At 37.5% G+C, this 21,201-nt stretch overlaps 1 protein-coding gene across 1 annotated transcript; it reads right to left on the reverse strand.

The window, feature by feature from the left end:
• Window positions 1-18,508: 18,508 nt before the first annotated feature.
• On the reverse strand, window positions 18,509-20,287 carry LOC141830622 (patatin-like protein 2). Its single transcript, XM_074718026.1, has 6 exons — window positions 20,021-20,287; window positions 19,771-19,949; window positions 19,503-19,683; window positions 19,264-19,410; window positions 18,845-19,156; window positions 18,509-18,772 (listed from the first exon to the last, which is right to left on the reverse strand). The coding sequence occupies exons 1-6, from the start codon at window positions 20,285-20,287 to the stop codon at window positions 18,515-18,517; spliced, it is 1,344 nt and encodes a 447-aa protein (XP_074574127.1). The 3' UTR covers window positions 18,509-18,514.
• Window positions 20,288-21,201: the final 914 nt, after the last annotated feature.

A 21,201-nucleotide genomic window follows, 5' to 3' on the forward strand; every position in this document is an offset into this window, starting at 1 on the left:
CGAATTTTACATTCTTAAATTTCTTCTCCCCCTTAATCTCATTTTCTCTTCCCCTTAATTTTATACTGTCTATAAAGAATATTTGAAAGGTAATTCAAGATGTTTGAAAGGTAATTCAAGTTGTTTGAAAGGTAATTCAAGTTTTTAACAAAACTTTGATTTCAATTTTACTCACTTGAAAACTTTCTTCTACTCTCCCCCTTTGACATAATCAAAAATATATTTTTGGGTTAAGTCCAAGCTTAATAATAAAATAAATACTTAGACAAAAAAAATTTCCTTTGGGGTGTGTGTCCAACTTAGATTTTAGCTAACTACTAAAAAGTAGGAGCTTGACCCAGTTAGCCAAGTGTAAGTGTATCATCCCAATATTAGAAAGTTAACATTTTCTTTTGGGACACTTAACTTGATCAATTTATGTTTAAAGTCCAAGTAAGGTTCGATGCACTGACTTAACCATCTTGGTACTTAGACTAGAATCATAACATCTCACACCGTTTTATGTTTTACAAACACAAACAAGGTACCTAGTGTGCTTTGTAAGATGTCCACCTAGATCTATAGGATCATGCTTTCTAGGGGTTTGAATCTAGTCTAAGGCTAAAACATGCTTTTCTTATATTTGAAAAATAATTTTAAAGAAAAATAAAAATTTTAAATTAATTAAGTTAAGTTTTGAAAACATTTTTGAAAGATAACTTATAATAGATTGAAACAATAATAACTGTGAGTTTTGAGAAATTTCATTTTACTATTCTACCAAACATAAATCTAACCTCAGTCTTAATGTACTAAATCTGACTCAAGTAGAGGTTTAGTGAATATGTTGGCTAAGTTTAATTTTGACTCGACATAGTCAAGTACGATCTCTTCCTTAGCGACATGGTCACGTATGAAATGATGCTTAGCTTCTATGTGTTTGGTCCGTGAATGTTGTACTGGATTCTTAGTCAAATTAATTGTGCTTATATTATCAATTAATACTTTTGTGCTTTTATATTCTAAGTTAAAATCAATTAATGTGTGCATCATTCAGAGTAGTTGAGCAACACATTCACCTAGGGCTATATATTCAGCTTCAGTTGTAGATAATGCAACACAGTATTGCTTTCTACTACACCAGCTGACTAGACAAGGACCCAAGAACTGACATCCACCGCTTGTACTTTTGCGGTCTAGTTTACACCCGACATAATCTGAATCTGAATATCCAATTAGTTCAAAGTTATTATTTCTAGGGTACCATATTCCTACAGTTAATGTTCCTTTAATGTTCCGTAGTATCCGCTTAACTGCAGTTAAGTGTGATTCTTTAGCATTAGCTTGGTACCTAGCACACATACCTACTGTAAATAATATATCAGGTCGACTTGCAGTTAGGTAAAATAAATTTCCTACTATGCTTCTATAGTATTTTAAGTCTATTTATTTTCCATTTAGGTCACTATCTATGTTAGAGTTGGTTGCAATTGGTGTGTTAATTTCTTTCGAATTTTTGATTCTAAATTTAAAAATTAAGTCTTTTGCATATTGGCTTTGATAAATGTAATTACCATCTTTTGTTTGTTTAATTTTAGAAATTATTTAAATTTTGAAATTATTTTAATTATTGAAAATTATTTAAGTTTTGAAATTATTTTAAATTTAGTTTTGAAATTATTGAAAATTATTTAACTTTTGAAATATTTAGGTTTTAAAATTTTAAAAATTATTTAAGTTTTGAAAATATTTAAAGTTAAAAAATTATTAGGTTTTGAAATTAATTAAAGTTTGAAAAATTTTTAAGTTTTGAAGCTAATTAAAGTTAAAAAATTATTAAGTTTTAAAAATAATTAAAGTTGAAAAATTATTAAGTTTTGAAAATAATTAAGTTAAAATATTTAGCTAATTAAAATATTTGTTTGAAAGATTAATTAAAATATTAAGAATTAAAAATATTAAATTAGGTAAAATTATTTTCGTTTGTTGGGTTATTTTAAAACATTATTACCTAATTCATCTCACCCAGTCTAAATGATCAAGCAGTGATCCTATGGGTTTATGTGAGATGATTTTTCAATTTTATCTTTGTTTATTGTGAAAGGTATCTATATTTGATTAACCTTGAGTTAGATTCAGGTTTAACCGTCAATTGATTAAGTACACATTTCAAAAATTAGTTTCCAGGCCGTGGCGAGGCACAGAGGCCTTCTTGGTTATCGGAGCAACGACCACTTTCTAAGACAAAATCAATTTAAGAAATTATGGATTTAACCAATTTATTGATAAACCTTGGTCTAACTAGTCTAGGATGTGGCGAGGTAGCTTCGGTCAGTTTGGTTCGACTAAGTGAATCAATTCAGGTACTCCTTACCCTTCTTGATCACTTAACCTAACTTCCCTGACGTACTATCATCTCGCCCCACCCTGGTACTAGGTTGGCAAGAGTTAATCAAATAGTTCATCCTTAATCTAACCTAATTTTCTATTGCAGAAAAGTAAATCTAAGTTAAGCATGTGATCAAACAATGAGATTTGGTTCCCCCGGGATCGTGTCCCTTGATTGGTCGAATCAAGTGAACCTGATCCTTAGGAACCAAGTATTGGTTCAGTCCGACTGGGTTAACCAGTCTTGACTTAGGAACCCACGCTTGGACTCTAGTTCGGTTTCTACGTGTGAGTGCAATGAATGATCTATTCTTAGCCGCATACCCGATGCCCGATCGATTGTATCCAGCCTTCTGCGATCCAAGCATCATATCCAGATACTTGGACCCGGAGGTGAATTTTTCAAGCGATCTTCTGAGCTCGCCGACTTGAGTCTTTAGTTGAGCATTTTCTTCCTCGAGTTGAACTCGAGTCGAATCCTCAACCGATTCATTCTGAGTCGGTGGCTCAGGGTTGACTTTCTCCTTGAGGAGTACTAACTCCTCTTGGAGCGATTCAACCAAGGCATCAGCCTTAGCTAATTTCTTACTTAAGCTAATTATAATAGAAAACAATCGTTCGTTACTTACATTGGGGTTCGGGCCTTCTGAACCGGATACGGATCCGTGGCTTTCGCTGTCCGAGTCGTAGTTGCTCCGGTTCGGTTCATCCTGGGCCGGTAGAGCGAGGAAGCTGGTTGTCGGTTCCTCGTCTGATTCTTCGGAAGACGACTCATCCCAAGTCGCCTTCAGCGCTTTCCGTTTCGCCTCCGATCCTTTCGTTGGTTCGGGCAGTCTGCGATGAAATGACCTTTCCTTCCGCATCCGTAGCATTTCATCTCAGCTTTTCCGGTGGACGACGGTTTTGTTTTGCTGACGACTTTCTTTATCTCCGATCGTCTTATTCCGCGCTTGTTTTGGAACATCTTCCGGACGAGATTGACTAGCTCCGTAGTTACCTCGTCGTCTGCCTCGGATTTCGACGATTCTGAGTCCTCTGATATTTTCTTCATCTTTTTCTGATTAGTACCTGCAAGTAAAGCGATACCTTTCTCCTGCACTTCCGTATTAGACTGTTCATGGAGTTCAAATTCAGAAAACATATCGTCTAATTTAATTTTTGAAAGATCCCGAGAAACTTTGTATGCATCCACCATGGATGCCCACAAAGTATTTCTTGGAAAGGCTTTCAGGGCGTACCTTATGATGTCGCGATTTTCCACTTTTTGTCCGATCGCGTGTAGGCCGTTGAGGATGTCTTGGATTCTTGCGTGTAGCCCGCTTGCAGTTTCTCCTTCAAGCATTCTAATATTATACAATTTATTTATTAACAGATCCCGTTTACTTACCTTCGTATCGGATGTCCCTTCGTGGAGCTCGATAAGTTTGGTCCAGAGGTCCTTTGCGCTGCTGAAAGGTCCCACCCGGTTCAGCTCCTCCTTCGTTAATCCACATTGCAGTGTCTGGGTGGCCTTCGCATCAGCTTCTATCTTTTTCCGGGTAGAGGCGTCCCAGAGCTCGCAAGATTGTGGAGAACCATCGCTTTCAGAAGGGATTGAAAACCCTGTCTGAATAATGATCCACATTTCCACCTGAGTTTTCAGGTGACATTCCATTCTGGTTTTCCAGTATGGAAAGTCGTCTCCTGAAAACAATGGTGGTCTTGCGGTGCTGAATCCTTCTTGGTGGGCCATTGATCTAGCACTCAAGAAAGACAAGCAAAAATGTTTCCAAGACTCGGTCTTGGATTAGTAGTGTGGGAAGAGAGAGAAAAAATAGCGAAAGAAAAAAAATTTTGAAAAGAAAAAAAATTAAAAATCTCCTCGATCAGTGGTTGCACTGGATTCGAGGACCCCGCTCTGATACCAATTGTAGGATCGAGAAAACACGCTAGAGGGGGGGTGAATAGCGTGTTTACGCTTTTTCTCGATTTTTGATTTAAATAAGCGGAAGCAAAAACACGGAAGCGAAATATTACGAATAAAGAAAAGACAGAAAGGAAAAGGTGCACACTTTGTTTTTACTTGGTTCACAGCCCAAGGCTGCTACTCCAAGGCCCACGGTCCTTGACCGTTTACTGCGGGCAATCCACTAAATCAACTTGCCCCTTACGGCGGCAAGTTCAACGATTACAAAAACACAATTCAAAACTTGGCAACAATTAGATAATTACAACTTGAAATCTGTTACCAAAATTGAAGTCGGATCGTGCTGGATCTTCAAAATCTGGCGAACTCGGCGTAGCGGCGGCTTTTTGGGATGCTCGGGATCAAGTAGGGCGCCGACGTTGCGAGAGTAGCATGGAGGAATCGAAAGAATAGCTGTGTTAGGGCTGCTGCTCATGCATCTCTTTTATAGTGCACTCGAGTCGACTCAACCTGGATCTCGAGTCGACTCGAGTCCGACGTGGCCTCGTACAGATAGTTTTTCTTTCCCGCTCGTTATCCGCTATCTGAGTCGACTCGAGTCGCCATCTGAGTCGACTCCAGTCCGATGTGGAGTCTCCGACTAGAATTTGACTCTGAGTCGACTCCCAAGCCACCTTGAGTCGACTCAAGTCGATTTGGCAGAAAACCAGTGGCGCTGACTTCCGAAGGCTGGCTGACTAAGCTTGAGTCGACTCGAGTCTTCGCTTGAGTCGACTCCAACAGCAAAACTTAGCCAGTTTTGCCCGGAGTCTGCGTTTTACGATTTTTCCAATCCTGCACAATTGTTAGTCAAATAATATGCAAAGTAAATTTGTTAGAGTAGTTCCTTGAACTTCCTCTGGGTCTTAACTTCAGGTTTCCAGTGAAACCCTGGGTTAGACCGATGCCTACTGTTTTCCTTGGGAACGCGTCCTCACCCACTCCTCTCAGGAGAATTTTACCTGTTGCCAACCGAGCCCTCCTGACTCGTTGGACTTTTGCTCGGCTCTGTCCTCAGCCCCCAGGATTTGTGCTGCGGCTCGGTCCTCCCTGACCAGCCCAGTCTTCTGCTGCGACTCGATCCTCCCTGATCAGTCCAGTCTTTTGCTGCGGTTGGATCCTCCTGACCTAACCCAGACTTCTGCTGCAGCTTGGTCCTCCAGACCAGCCCAGACTTCACCTGGTGCTTTGACTATGCCAAGACTTCTGCCTGATCCTCCAGATCAGGGCTTTCCAATGCCTAGTTTTCACTAGGACTTAGGTCAAACCTTGTGCTCCCTGCACACTTAGATCAACTTTATTAGTCCAACACACACTTAACTTGAACCTAGTTTCATTATCAAAACTAAGGTTCGATCTGCTGGTGCTCCCTGCACCAACATATAATCAAACCTAAGCTTTGATGTTAGTCCTTATAGGGATAACCTTAGGTCTGACTAAGGATCCTACTTGGATTCTAAAGTCGAGATCGGATAGTTTGAGTAACTATCTAAATAGAGTTTACTTATTATATCATATTTTGTACTAACTCTATTTTATAGGATTCAATAAACCGATAAGTTAACCGGTTGACCGAATGGTAAGGCTCAATAGATCAAACGCTGAGGTGTCATGGGATATAACTTGGCAACTGAGTTTTCTGAAGTGTTGATGTGGCATCCAAGGTAGACAAGGATAAGTCTAGGATGATTGATGTAGCATAAGATAAGGATTGGTTGGCTGATATGGCAAGTGACTTAGTTGAGGATAAACTCTGCGGTGCTGAGGTGGCAGTGATTGATGTCAAAGAGTTGGCATGGCATATAGAGAGTGGTGTAAATCGAATTTGAATTCAGATTCGAATATGAGGCATCCGGTCGACTGATCAAGTGGATCGATAAACCAATAAAAGCCTATAAAAGTAGGCTCGATTAGAGGCTTCTACACAACTCTCATACGCCTTCCTACTCTCGTTCTGTGCAAAAGCTCCTTCATGACATCAATGTGCTCCTCCGACAACGAAGCTCCACTTTGATCTTATATTGTTGATATAATTTCATTATTGTAATTATTCTCTTTGTGATCTTGGTAAAGTGTTATCTTTCCTTATCTTTTTGTAAAGAGATGAATCTCTACTTATGAATAATTATTCAAAGTAGAGAATTAATAGATTGTCCATTCAAAAGCGATCAACAATCATAGATCTTGGAGTAGCATCTGGAGGTTGTGAACCAAGTAAAAATAAGCATGTCTTTATGCTTGAGTTTTGTGTTTTATTTCAATGCATTCTACTTTGAAAAGAAAAAGAAAATAAGTTTTAAAAATGAAAAGCAACGTGCGCTATTCACTCCCCTCTAACGCTCTTCTTCGATCCTACAATTATCTCTTTTTTATTGATTCTTATTTTCCACTACATTCTGATTCATTTTGAAACAGAAAAAGAAAAATTTTAAGTGAGCAATATTCACCCCTCCCTCTATCACGCATCTCGATCCTTTAGTGCTTATCTTGATACAACTCCTATCTTATGGTAATTGAGTTAGATTAAACCCTTTAAGACCTTTGATAATCAATTTTGCACTCAAGAGAATTTGAACTACTTTCGTGATAAAAAAACTCAAGTTTTTATTTTATAGTTCTGAAACCAAGATTCACCTTTCAATTCATCCCTTGATTTCTAAGTCATGCAAACTATTGAGCAAACTAGAATTGAATCAAAAATAATCATAACATTAACAAGAGAAGGAAATCAAACTTCAATGTTGATATGTTATCAATCTACTTCCTAATCCTAAAATAAAGAAATTACTCCATAACGTTGAAGATATAATCCATTGAAATCAATTATATCATTCTATAACTTGTTTATTGATGTTCAAAATTTCTTCATCTCTTTGATGTCTTGGATGCGACCTCCTCTTTGATGGGTTGCAAGGGTGCAAATATAGTCCCACATCTAAAACACATGGGAAAGATCATGGGTTTTGGCTCGGACCATGAGAGACTCGGACCATGAGGATATGTCTTTGATGTCCTTTGTTTGAGGGGGGGATTGTTGGGTTGCAAGGGTGCAAACATGTTCCCATTGATTTTTTATATAACTAGAACTATAATAGAATTTCATGTCTGGAGATGTGGACATTCTTTAACATTTGATGCCTCCAAACTGCCATTGATTTTTTATATCCCTAGAACTATAATAGAATTTCCTAAATTAGTTAACCCTAACGAGCCACGACTATGGAACATTCCATGGGTTGATTGTGGATCATTCTGTCTTGTCTCTTCGCCTCACTTAGTAGCATCCATGGCCATGGTGGCTATCATGGGTTGGTGGTGGATCTTCTGGCATGTTTTAGTTGACGCTCCACGAGTTGATCTAACTTCCCAGAATGATCCACGATCGTGGAATGATCCATGGTCTGGCTATAGATCCTTCTTCCATGTGTTTCTTAAATTTGGCATCTCCAAGCATGTTCCAATGCCAATATCTTCAATTTTTATCAATACAAAATGTAAATCATAGTCATCCAAACTAAAAAGATAAAATGAATATAAATACTAGAAGTTTACACAAATATGCTCATATAATGCAATAAATGTATGTTAAATAAGATCAAAAGATATTCATAATTCACACATATTAGGAACATACTCAAAATTATTTAATCTATAAAGCATGACTCCTTCATGCTAATGGCAGACTAGAAGGAGAGCAAAGACTATCAATCAAGATCCTCCCGACAAAGATGATTAATCGTTGAGAGAAATAAGCTTTTGTATAAAAGATGGCCAGAAAAACACTTCAAAATTGTGCCTCATCATGTTTTCATGAACACATCATCTTCTTTTATAAACTTTTCAATAGTCGATTGATTACTTTGATTTTATCATATTTGACTAATTTATAGTCTGTCGAAGTCTTTACAATCAGCCAGATCACCTTTTGATTTTATCTCGAGTCGACTCTATGCTCCCACAATCAATTGTGTTATTGTTGAATCAACTTCACAAGTTGGCTGATCAACCTTCTATTTAATTTCATAATTCATTAGTAGACTGTTTAACCTATTATTCCCTTTCAATTCATTAATTGACTTGACCAGTCGACTAGTCAACTGATGTGTGTAGGGTATACATATATTTCGATTATGTTTATTGCACATCTTTATGCATTTCATGATGATACTCTATATTTATCACACCCTTTATTCGTGCATTAGGCATATCTTCTCTACTTTCTAGTTCGGAGGTCTGTTCTCATATATTGTATTTGCAGGATGAAAATAGGTGCAAAATAAAGTGAAACAAAGAAAGAATGACAAAAGCACAAGACAGGGTTGTGCCTCAAGGCACGGCCGTGCGACAACACCCAGGCCAGCCAAAACATGGTCGTGCCCTTCCTAGCCATGACCATGTTTCTTGCAGTTCCCTCAGCAGCAACCATGTTCACCAGACACGCCCGTGCCGAACATACAGAATGTCAGCTGCTCTAAGCCGTGCCAAAAGGCACTGTCGTTCCCTTAATTCAGCATGAACCAGACCAGGGGTCGTGCCCTTCTTACAACGTTAGGCCAGCAAGGGGTCATGCCTACAAGGCATGGCCGTGCCCATGGAAACCTTAAACCGAACTTCCAGGCCATGCCTTGAGGCATGACCGTGTCACACGCTGGCCTATATGTACTTCTTTTTGAAACCCTAGAGAGGGGGCCGTTAGAGGTGAACAGAGCACGTCGCATCCATGATTCAGAGCAAATTTCAGCATCTCATCCATTCTTTCGGGGCTACTCTGCCATTTTCATCCATCACCGACGAGGAGATTACGATTCAAAGGAGATCTACACACATTGATAAGTCTTTTTTCTTTTCTCTCTTGGATTTAGGAACAAAGATAAACTTCTATCCTTCTTCGAGTTGTATTCTCTCCGTCATGGAGTAGATCCCTTAGATTCTAGGATGTAGGAGGAATTGAAATGTATTGGATGATTTGTATTTAATGGATTTGTTATTTGTCAATTTCTATGATATGTCTATGCTTTACTATATGGAATGTGCCTTGTGTGTGTTTGGTGATATGTTTATGAAAGTTTAAATTCATGCGGATGGAAGTGAATTATGGTTTATAGGAAATTGTAGGATTGTATGACCGGAGCGCCTTGTGACAGGAGATAAACCTTAAACAAACTTTCCGAGGAGATCCTTAAATTGTAACAAACTCTTATGAGGGATAGCTAATGGCTATTGATCACTAAGACGAGATCTTTAATAGGGGTACTCAGTGATAGAGGGTAAAATATCAAGTAGTATGATCGGGGGAGCCTTGTGACAGGAGGTAAACCTCAATTAGACTATCGGGTATCATCTCCAACTAGTAGTCGTAGCACTAGAGGATAATGATTGAATTCCAATGAAGCCTGACGAGGTCAATTTGGTAGCTTGGCTAGAATCCCTACATTGATATAAACATTGAGGAATGGTAAGACATCCATGATATGTCATCCATAGTCTCGAGGAATCCGAAATCCTAGGATCGTTTCACGTACCTATCATCTAGTTGATTTCTTTTCAATCGAGGTTTAGGTACTCTAGTTCTCCTTCTTTCTCCCCCCAACACCAAAATCCAAACATTTGTAAACTCGTTTGTGCTAGTCTAGTGATAAATTTCACGATTTCTATGGTTCGATATCTTTTATTACTTGACGACGACTATACTTGTTGGATTGGGTTGGACCAACTAGAGGGGGGTGAATAGATGATTAAGTAAGGTTGCAGGATAGACACTCTGATTTTAAAAAAAAACTTGGTTGCAACTCAGTCGTTGCTTCCAAGGCAATTAACGCTCAAACAAAACTCTTTTAGGCGGAGAAGCCTTTACAATTGTAACAAAGAGACTTAGAGAGAAAATGATAAAGTAATTGATGTCCTAACTCTAAAACTCTAAGTCTATTTATAGCCCAAGAGAATAGATCTAGATCGTTGATCATATATAAACTTTCTCTTGGTCGTTGATCCGTTGATGCGATCCTAACCGTTGATCAGAGATAGGCTTGATCGTAGCCGTTGAGTAAATAAGGATAAACTTTATCTTTAATAAAAGATAAAGAGAATTATTCTTAATAAAAAAAAGTATTTATCTTTTATATGATAAAAGATAAATCTTATTATTTTTTCTTCTTCTTTTTTTTCAACCGCCACGTCTAAACGGTCCAAGTCTAAATCTTCTTCTCTGGTCAAAGTCAACGGTCAACAGTTAAAGTCAATAGTTTGACTTTTGTTGACTTTTTGTAGAATCTTTGATTGGGTAATTTCTGGGCAACCGGAGTTAGTCTCACCCGAATCTGACTCCGGCCTTTTGTCTCTCGAGCGTGCTTCCTCCCAGTTTCTCGTCCCTCGGACTTCACGCACTTCCTTCTCGCTCCACCGATGTATTCTTCCGTAGCTTTCGCGTCCCTCATATTGCACCAAGCCCATCGGCTCACTTTCCCGCGCAACCCTTCTCATTCGCTACGTCTTACGCTCAAATTCCTCTATACCTAAGTTCCTACACACTTAGCAGAGGTATTAGAATAACATAGGACCTAACTTAACTTTGTTAATCACATCAAAACTAACCGGGGCACCAACAATCTCCTCCTAATTAATGTACATCAACCCAGATCCAGTTAGGGTAAAATCAAAAAATAAGGAAAATAAATAGAACTAAATAAACAGGTTAAGCTTGAAAAAAATGTTTCATATTAGAACTATAACCTCCCCCTAAACCTCAGCCTACTCTCCCCATTTGATCATAGCAAAAATGAGGTATGTAAAATTACGGAAGGAAAGAAAAAATTTGTGTAAGTGGAAAAGAAAGACAGAAAAATTTATGTATAAAATTTGGTTTTCAAAAATTAGCGTTGTCAAGGACTTTTCAAATTTAAAATGACATCATTACTTTAAAAAATTCAAAATAATACTTTCATTAATAGAAAATTTTGAAAGTTTTTGTGAAAGCTGAGTAAAAATTTTGAGAATAGTAGAAAAATTTTTAGAGTTAATTTATTTTCCTGTGAAAAAAATCAAAAATTGACAGATTAAAAAATATAAAAAATTCAATTTGTAAAATTCAAAATAGACTGAAAAAATTTAAAAAAGTTTTTGACAAAGTTAACATATGATATATAAATCTGAAAAAATTAGATCTGGTCAAAATATTTTATAATCAAATTTTTAAAATTAAAAAATAAAATTTCATTATAGAATTTATAGAAAATTAAAAAACTGTAGAAAATTTTGACAGTTTTTATAGATGTCAAGGATAGAGATTTGAGATAATAAAAAAATTTGTAACTTTAAATTCATCCACTAAGTCCGAAAATAAAATAAATACTTATAGAGAAGAATTTTTTTTAAAAATAATATTTTAAAATTTAAAAACACTTCAAAAATTTGTATATAAATTATACTAAGTTCTATTGACTGTATTTGAATACTGAAAAATTGAATCTATGAAAATAATATTTTTATCTATTTTTAAAGTTTAAAATTTGAATTTTGAATAAGAAAATCATGAAAATTTAAAAAAATATTCAATAAATTTCGTAAAATTCTCAGTGGATGAACAACATAATTATGAACAAAGGAAAAATAGAAATATAATTTTTTTATCACTAAAAAATTTTCTAATATAACAAGAAAATAATGTTAGTTAAGTAAAAAGGAAAAAAATATTAGTCAGTGCATGCATATATAATAGCACAAAAGAGATCAGTTTAAAACATATTTGGGAACCCAAAATAAGTTCCTATCTACTTGATTGATTAAAAATCTCGGAGGAATATAGTTTTTGGGCACTTTTCTAAGTTGGCCCCCTGTGATTTTTAATGTACCAGTTTAAATTATCAGGATAACTATTTTTCTTTTAGCGTAAGCATAAAATATCAAGTTCTAATTTTTTAATTAAGTTTTTCAAATTATCATTTTCATTCTTCAAAACATCAGAGTTATCAGAAAAAGATGCAAGGGCTAGTTTATTTTTTAATTATGAATTTTCTTTTTCTAATTTACAGTTAGCCTTGAGCAGTGCTTTTATTCCAGCGTATAACTGATTGTGAGGAAGAAAATATACCTCACTTACCGAGTCACTTTCGAAAGAGAGGCTCCCCCTTAGTCGTTACTTTCTTCTAGTGTTGCTCCCCCTTCATCAGTGCTTTCTTCTTGATGGCTTGCCATCAGCACAAGTCCGCGTACTCCTGAGTTTCTGATTCGTCAGACGAGGTCTCGTCCCAGGTGGCTTTCAATGCCTTCTTTTTTTTTGGCTGGTTCTTGAGTTTGGGACACTGGTCTTTTAGATGCCCCTCTTCGTTGTAGTTATAGCATCGGACAATACGTTTCTTCTGAGATCGCCTTGCCTTCTGCATCCTCGAAAACTTGTTAGCTTTAAAAAAACTTTTAAAGGTTCTTACTGATGAGTGGTGTTTTTTACGGATAAATTAGGGTTAGATCAAACCGGTTTGGACCATATTTCATATCATAAATAGAGATTTTGGGCTATTTATTTATTTTAGATGAATTTATGGTCTTTATTGTAATTTGTACTAATTTATGGAAATTTATGGAGATTAATTAGTACCTTTGATTTTTACAGAAAATTAGAGTGGAATTAATTAATTTTGGAGGTTCAAATTAAAAGAAATTAAATTGGCTAGAGTCGGATTCGAATTGAAAATCAAATTGACTCAAATCAGATTGAATTCAGCCTCTCATTCTCATTGGATTCAGCTAAATCAAATTGGATTTATCAATTGAGCTCATCCCAATCCATCAACCGACCCACATGTATCTTGCCCAAATTTAATTGCCGATCTGGTTCAATTCAAATCTCCGGTTCAGCTGAGCTGCAGTTCACCACATTTGACTTAAACCCGGTTCCAGCCCAATCAAGCCCAAATCTGCAGCTCAATTCAACAGCTCAGTCCAATTTTACCGGTTCGGTTTAAAATCAAGCCCCGATTCACTAATTCCGTCGGTTCAGTGAGGAATTAAAGCGGCGGAGCTAGGTTTTACGAGCTGGGGGCTTCTCGCGAGCACTGTTCTTCTTCTCATCATCGCCGCCGCGGTCTTGAGCCCCCGTCGTACGCCTCGCCATCCTTCTACCTCCTCTAATCAGCACAAAGCAAAGGATTCAGCAGCCACCTCCGATTGCAGCATCGACATCGTTCTCCCTTCCTCTATCGCCAGCTCCGTTGTGGGTGATTTGCTCCAGCGATGGTAGCCGGAGACAGCTCCTTCTTCCACCTCCTCAGAACAGCCGGATGTTTGTCGGAGCCTTGTCTGCGATTTGCAGTAGGGAATCCATCCAGACTTTGTCTGTGATTTGCAGCAGAGGTCATCGATCGTCATTGAAGCCGCCGTCACCAGAAACAGGGCCATGTAAGGGTCGGTTTCTCATTCCTCTTTCTGATGTGTTGTCTGCGATTTGCAGCAAGGTAGCGGACTAGCGTCTAAGGACTCACCTGCGTCTTCTCCGATCGTGCCAAGCAGTGAGCGATTGTTCCAGCAAGGTTCACCGTCCCGTGGTGTTAGCAGCCGGAGATGGCTATGGTTCACTGTTCTGTGCCGGTTGGAGAGGGAAGAATTCTTAACCCACTGTCATCTTTGGTTCTCTGTTTCTACTTCATTTAGTACCTTTTCTATTTCTGTTAGCTTTGAAATCGAAAACCCCCCATGATTCTAACCCTAACCTAGCTTTAACCTATAAATACCTAACCCTAATTTAACCTTACTTCCTAATTTTGATCCTAACTATTAACATTAATTTCTAATTTCTAATCCTAACTCTGTTCTTTGGCATTGTATGGGTCAGTTTAGGTTGCAGGAAGGCCTCTTGAAAATCTGGTTGGTCGTAGGTTTGAATTGAATGCAATGGTATCAAATGCTTCATTTTAGGTTGGAACATGATGTTGGTGTTAGCTATGATTGTGCACCAAGTTGTAATCTGTTTTGCATGTTGAATATGGAATTACTTTGAATAGCATGTTGATGTTGAACTTCATTTGTTGGGAAAGGTTGTTAGCCGGCTATAAGATATGTATTGGGGGTTATCACATGTACATAGTTTTTGTAGAGTTGAGTAATGTATGAATAAAGTCTTGTGTATATATTTTAGATGTTGTATGTTGTAATGATGTTATATGGTTGTACATGTTTTTGTTGGTTGTAATTTATGTATCCATATATATATGTGTTGTCTTTTGTATGTATATGAACTGAGTGAATGGGATTAATGTTGATAAATAAAGGATTTCATGTTGTACATTAAATTTGTTGTATGAATAGAATTCATGTAATAGGGCATCACTATTGTCCATGAAACAAGTTTGTTGAATAATTGCATGCTTGATAGGTGAATGTTGAATGTTATGAATTGAATAACGGACATGCCCTTGTTTTGTATTGATGTTGTAATTTATGTGCAATAAAATTGAATAGTCAAACTAGAACTGTATACTTAGGATTCTTCTATTAATTATAGATTTAATTTGATCTTCATTTGTTAATTTGATGAATAAAGTTGAAATAAAAACCCCACAACAGTTCTAGAGTAACATCCAGTTATTGAGTCCGAGAGAGAGACGACCCGGACCTCCCTATACCACTTAAGACGATAGTTAGAGGTTTGGTAATAAAATAAATAATTTATTTTGATGGGTGTAAGTGACAATAAATAAAGGGATAAAAGTATATAAATAAATTTCCATACAAAACACACCCGCACATCAAAATTTTAGCGCTATTGCCGGGGATTCATATGATGTTTGTTTATTTTAGACTATACATAGGTGTTCTTATTTGTTTATTCATCTCATTTTTTCATTCTTTTGTTTGTTTATTCATTGATTCATTTATTCATTCATTTATTCTTTTGTTCATTTGTCTATTCTTTTATTCTTAATTATTTAATTCTTTTATTCTAATGATCTTGAGGGTGTTGATTTTAGGTGCACTATGACTTTGTCGTGGCTTGTCTATATTGGAGAGGTGCACGAAAGTGTAGGGAATTGCACTGAGTCTCTAGGATCACTTTCATCTATTTTATTGGATCCGTCTGCAGAGTTGAGAACCCAGGGCGATCAAGAATCAAGGGACTCCTTTAGAGACGATCTATCTTCCCAGGAAAAGGGGAGTAAACTATCTTTTCTTATTTTTCTTTCTTTTTCTGTATATAGTTGTTTAGTTCTTTTGATTTTTTTCTGTAAGTAGGATGTGTTTAAGTAGGATGTGTATATATATTCTTTATTGTTTGTTTCCTTTCTTTGTACATATCACATGATTTGGTTAGTTTAGGATGTATATAATGATTTTTTATTTTTTATTTTTTTTCTTAGCTTAGGTTGTATATAAATAAATAACTTAGTTTAGGATATGTATATTTATTTATTTATGATTCTTCCCCAATAAATTTTCCTCCCTTGCATGACTTAATCATCTTAGGAATTGTGATAACTTAGTTATCTAAGTTTGTCGAATTTTAGAGGTTTATAGACATGAAGAAGTTCTTGGATTATGTGAGGATACAACTTAGTGATGGATTTTACCTTGAATAGTTGAGATGATGACTATTTCTTTTATCTAGTGAGGACTGAGCCTGATTTCTATTGTTGTGGGGCACTTATGGTAAATGTTACTCTAGAACTTGCTCTGATTCTGTCGAGACCACATTACCATAGGGTTGCATAATTTCATGAAGATTATTCATTTATTCTTTTATTCATTTATTCTTTTCTATTAGTTTAGGTTTTCGAATAATCCATCTCTTGTGTATCATATTTTTCCTTACCATCTCTTTCATCACTATTTTCCTTGGATTTGGGAACCTTACTTGCTGTGATGATATTTTGCCCGGGACGGACAAAAATTTAAGTGTGGGGGTGTGTGTAGAGAGTTCACCATTGATAGACCAGTAATTTTATTTTGGTTGCTTTTTATTTTTAGTTGGTTGTATTTTTATTTTGTTTCATTTTGTTTTAGTGCAGGTTGTTGAAAAAAAAAACTGTGAAAAAAAAGAGATTCAAAAAAAAGAAAAAGAAAAGAAAAAAATAGAAAAAAAAAGGAAAAAAAAAAGAAGAAAAGAAAGAAAGAAAAAAAATGATAGTGAAAAAAAAAGTTTAGTTCTTTTTGGTTGAAATAAAATAAATAAAGTAAAGGTTTGAGTTGGTGATATCATTTGGGATAGTTGGTAGGAAGTTTTTGTAACCCTTGTTTCCTTACTAGGAGTTTTATTGGAGATATATTTTAGAGTCTAGAGGAGAGATAGGAGTTGTTTCCTTACTACTAGCTCACCCCACACTAGCTTGGTTTGAGTTTTACCGGGCATGATTCCATTGACTCATCTATGAAGCATGTTATTTTTCCATTTCTTCCACTTGTATTTATTTTCTCCATTCTTTTTCCTTACACATTATTTTCTTTTCCTTATTCATTATTCATTATTCTTTTGTTCATTCTTTATTCATTATTCTTTTGCAATAAATTTTCATGGATTATGTAATTTTATGCATATGATAGTGGTGGAGATTAGAAGAAGAGCAAGCATATGGTAGTGCATGATCCATAGGTAGCTTGAGAGAGATCCACTTTTCACATGATTATGAGGATGAGCGCCACACTATTTATCCTGTAAGATTTTTTATAGTCATCATTCTCAATTTATTTAGGGTGGATTGAAATTGTTGTTTTGTTGATCCATGTATGAATTGAATTCTGAATTACTTGGATTTCTAAATTTTGACACTCTTATTTAATTGGTTGTTGCAACTTCTTGATTTGATTGATAGTGCCGGGTGGAAAATAATGTATATTAGTTTACTTTCACGGGACGTGAAAGAATAAGTGTGGGGGATTTGATGAGTGACATTTTCTGCGGATAAATTAGGGTTAGATCGAACAGGTTTGGACCGCATTTCATATCATAAATAGGGATTTTGGACTATTTCTTTATTTTGGATGAATTTATGGTCTTTATTGTAATTTGTACTAATTTATAGAAATTTATGGAGATTAATTAGTACCTTTGATTTTTACAGAAAATTAGAGTGGAATTAATTAATTTTGGAGGTTCAAATTGAAAGAAATTAAATTGGCTTGAATCGGATTCGAATCAGAAATGAAGTTGACTTAAATCAGATTGAATTCAGCCTCTCATTCTCATTGGATTCAGCCAAATCAGATTGGATTTATCAATTGAGCTCATCCCAATCCATCAGCCAGCCCACATGTATCTAGCCCAAATTTAATTGCCGGTCTGGTTCAATTCAAATCTCCGGTTCAGCTGAGTTCAACGGTTCACCACATTTGACTTAAACCTGGTTCCAGCCCAATCAAAGCCCAAATCTGCAAGCCCAATTTAACAGCTCAGTCCAATTTCGCCGGTTCGGTTCAAAATCAAGCCCCGGTTCAGTCATTCCGTCGGTTCAGTGAGGAATTAAAGCGGCGGAGCTAGGTTTTGCGAGCGGGGGGCTTCTCGCGATTCTGATCTCGCGAGCACTGTTCTTCTTCTCATTGTCGCCGCCGCGGTCTTGAGCCCCCGCCGTGCGCCTCGCCATCCTTCTACCTCCTCTAATCAGCGCAAAGCAAAGGATTCAGCAGCCACCTCCGATTGCAGCATCGACGTCGTTCTCCCTTCCTCTGTCATCGGCTCCGTTGTGGGTGATTTGCTCCAGCGGTGGTAGCCCGAGACAGCTCCTTCTTCCACCTCCTCAGAAGAGCCAGATGTTTGTCAGAGCCTTGTCTGCGATTTGCAGCAGGGAATCCATCCGGACTCTGTCTGCGATTTGCAGCAGAGGTCGTCGGTCGTCTTCGAAGTCGTCGTCACCGGAAACAGGGCCAGGTAAGGGTCGGTTTCTCATTCCTCTTTCTGATGTGTTGTCTGTGATTTGCAGCAAGGTAGCGGACTAGCGTCTGAGGACTCGCCTGCGTCTTCTCCGATCGTGCCAAGCTATGAGCGATTGTTCCAGCAAGGTTCGCCGTCCCGTGGTGTTAGCAGCCGGAGATGGCTGTGGTTCACTGTTTTGTGCCGAGTTGGAGAGGGAAGAATTCTTAACCCACTATCATCTTTGATTCTCTGTTTCTACTTCATTTAGTACCTTTTCTATTTCTGTTAGCTTTGAAATCGAAAACCCCCCATGATTCTAACCCTAACCTAGCTTTAACCTGTAAATACCTAACCCTAATTTAACCCTAGATTTATCTCGTTTGCCTGCGGTTCCTTTCTCCTGACAGTTTGGTTGCAAAACGAGCGAGAGCCTCCGCATTAGTTTCAGCCACTTGCTTGGTTTCACCATCCATTCTTGTTCTATCCGCTGCCTCAGATAATTGTCCAGTCTCCAAGTTCACCCTGCACACAGGCTTCTGGAGGAGCTCTTTGCCAATCTCAATCAGCTTCTTCAGGTTACTCGTCGTCGCTATGTCCATTGATGCAGCATCTCCAGTCAGTGCATCATTCTGCTCACATCAAAACCAACCTTACTTTTACCCATTAGAATGGCTTCTTCAAATTCTGAAAAGGTTCATTACCTGTATTCGTAGATAATGCTTCTGGTAATGTTTGGTATTGCGTGCCTTAAAAACAACAGAAGTATGGATGTCAACCAAGTCTGCACTTGCTTGAGTAAAAATGTCGATGATAGGTATAGTCCCTTTGTGGAACAGCCACCCAAGCAAACCCCACTTGGCGGTATGTCGAGAAGTAAACCTTGCCTCTTGTTTGGGCACTCCAGTTCCAATCGAAATGACCAGCAGTTTGTCATAGTTAAAAGGCTCGCACCTCGAAAAATCAGGATTCCCAGCGATGGCCTCCTTCCATATTTGTGTAGTGGCAACCAAGGTCTGTTCATCATTGTATCAGCACTTGCAGTAGGTTTTTGTTAAGTATATAACGTAGCTCATCCAAAGAGTGAAATGATGAGAAGGCCATTTGTAGATAGACTACTTACAGGGTTATTTGCTGCTACACCACCATCAATGAGATTATAACTTTTCTCTTTGATTGTAAAGCAATGCCCAGGAAGATAGGTTGGTGCTGCAGATGTGCCAATACACACATCGGAAAGAAAGGCATTCTTCGATGGATCGGTCTTTGCCTGTGCACATGAATGAAATAGAATCTTTACTTTATGAGAGAAGAGGAGAAAGAAAGAAAAGAAAGAGAAAAGATCATCAAAGAAATCACTACCTCATATGTTGAGAAGATGGTTGGCTGCAAAAGTGTAATATCAAAAGTGGGGACGATAACATTCGTTAACGTTTCACTGAGTAGTGTCTTGCCTAGCATCTTCTTGATGATCCCGTGAAGGTATTCGCCGTCGTACTTACAACGATGGATTGCATGAAAGATACTGGACATGAACCAAATTCTGAAGAACAATAGATTGCATGAGGGATGAAACGGAGCCAAAACTAGATCTATAAGAATTTTCATGCAATATGCCTTATGTACTAACTTCTGTGGAAAAATCTTGGGGCAGTGATCTAAATAGAATTCGATTATTTCTTTGGCAGCAAAGAGGGGCCTTTTATTGTCGTTAGGAGCCGTAAGCATCGTGGTGATAAGACCGCCAGTGCTTGTGCCGGCAATCACATCGAAGTAATCGGCGATCCTCGCGCTCGGTCCATCCAGTTCCTGCACAATCATCACCAGCGTGAAGAGCAGGTGTTTTCTGCAGTAAAAAGTTTGTGTGTGTATGGGCGCACTTGGAGTTTGGATTCAAGGAAGTCGAGGATCGTCGCCGGTATGATCCCCCTCACCCCGCCGCCGTCGATGCAGAGAACGGTGAGCCACTTCCGACGAGCCTGTGGGGGTTTAGGATCTTCATGGCAATCAGAGTTGTTCTGATCACTGGACATGATACTGTTGGAATTGGGGACAAAGAGATCAGTATATACTATATACTTTGAAATGGGAGGAAAATTAGTGAAAGTTTCTTTGATTCTGGATCTTCTTTTATAGACAGGGATCATTAGTTTCATCTGAAATGAAATCATGGAGCCAGAAATTAAAATAAAGAAATGTGACATTGGAACAGAAATTGCTATATTGACGCAGTCTTTGGTAGGTCAAGTCGTCATGGCCAAGTCTTTTGGTGGCCTTGGATTTGAATGATTGAAGTAGAATTTGGATAGCTCTTGACTTAAAAAATGGTGGATTATATTGTGGCAATAATTTATTTTGGTGACGTTGGTAGCCCATCTCTCTCTACTTTGAATAGGCATCGGCGTGAGAATAATTTTTTTATGAAAAATAAATATATATCTCATATGTAAAAAAGATGGAATCCGCCACCTTAGCGGCCCCACATGATCGACCTCACAACCATTTATCAGGAGGTAAATCGAGAAACTGCAGTTGGTCACGACGTAGGAGGGTATTGCCTGGCTTCGCCAAGATTCGAACCCTTGTCCTCTTCTGCAACTCTGCTTCCCTTGCCCTCTTCTGCAACTCTGCTGCATCGTAACCAACTCAGCTATGCCCCGGAGGCATCTCATCCAAACTCATAAAATATATACAAGTGGCAAAAGATATTTGTTTTGAAATATTATATCTGAATTATGTAAGAATTTTATAGGAAAAATTAAAAATAAATATAGCGAAAAAATCGATTCCTTTAGAGATTCATGATCCAAGTAAATATAATATACATGTTTGTTATATAATTATCATTTTTATTGTGTGAAGTAACAATTCCGGCAGTAACTTTGATTCAGTGGATCTCAGCACGATCAGAATGGTCACGCTTCTTCGTTATCCACACGAACACGTCCTTCGTTCGTTGCACGAACTTAGCCAATTCAGAGAAGATCACTTTCGTTATGCTAGCAACTTGTACCCAAAAGGAGAAGAAGAGGAGACTAAAAAAATGATCATCTATGAAAAT

This window comes from Curcuma longa, chromosome 6 (genome assembly GCF_044706935.1).
Source record: "Curcuma longa cultivar G26 ecotype Majalengka, Jawa Barat chromosome 6, ITB_CL_G26_1.1, whole genome shotgun sequence".
Lineage (NCBI taxonomy): Eukaryota > Viridiplantae > Streptophyta > Magnoliopsida > Zingiberales > Zingiberaceae > Curcuma > Curcuma longa.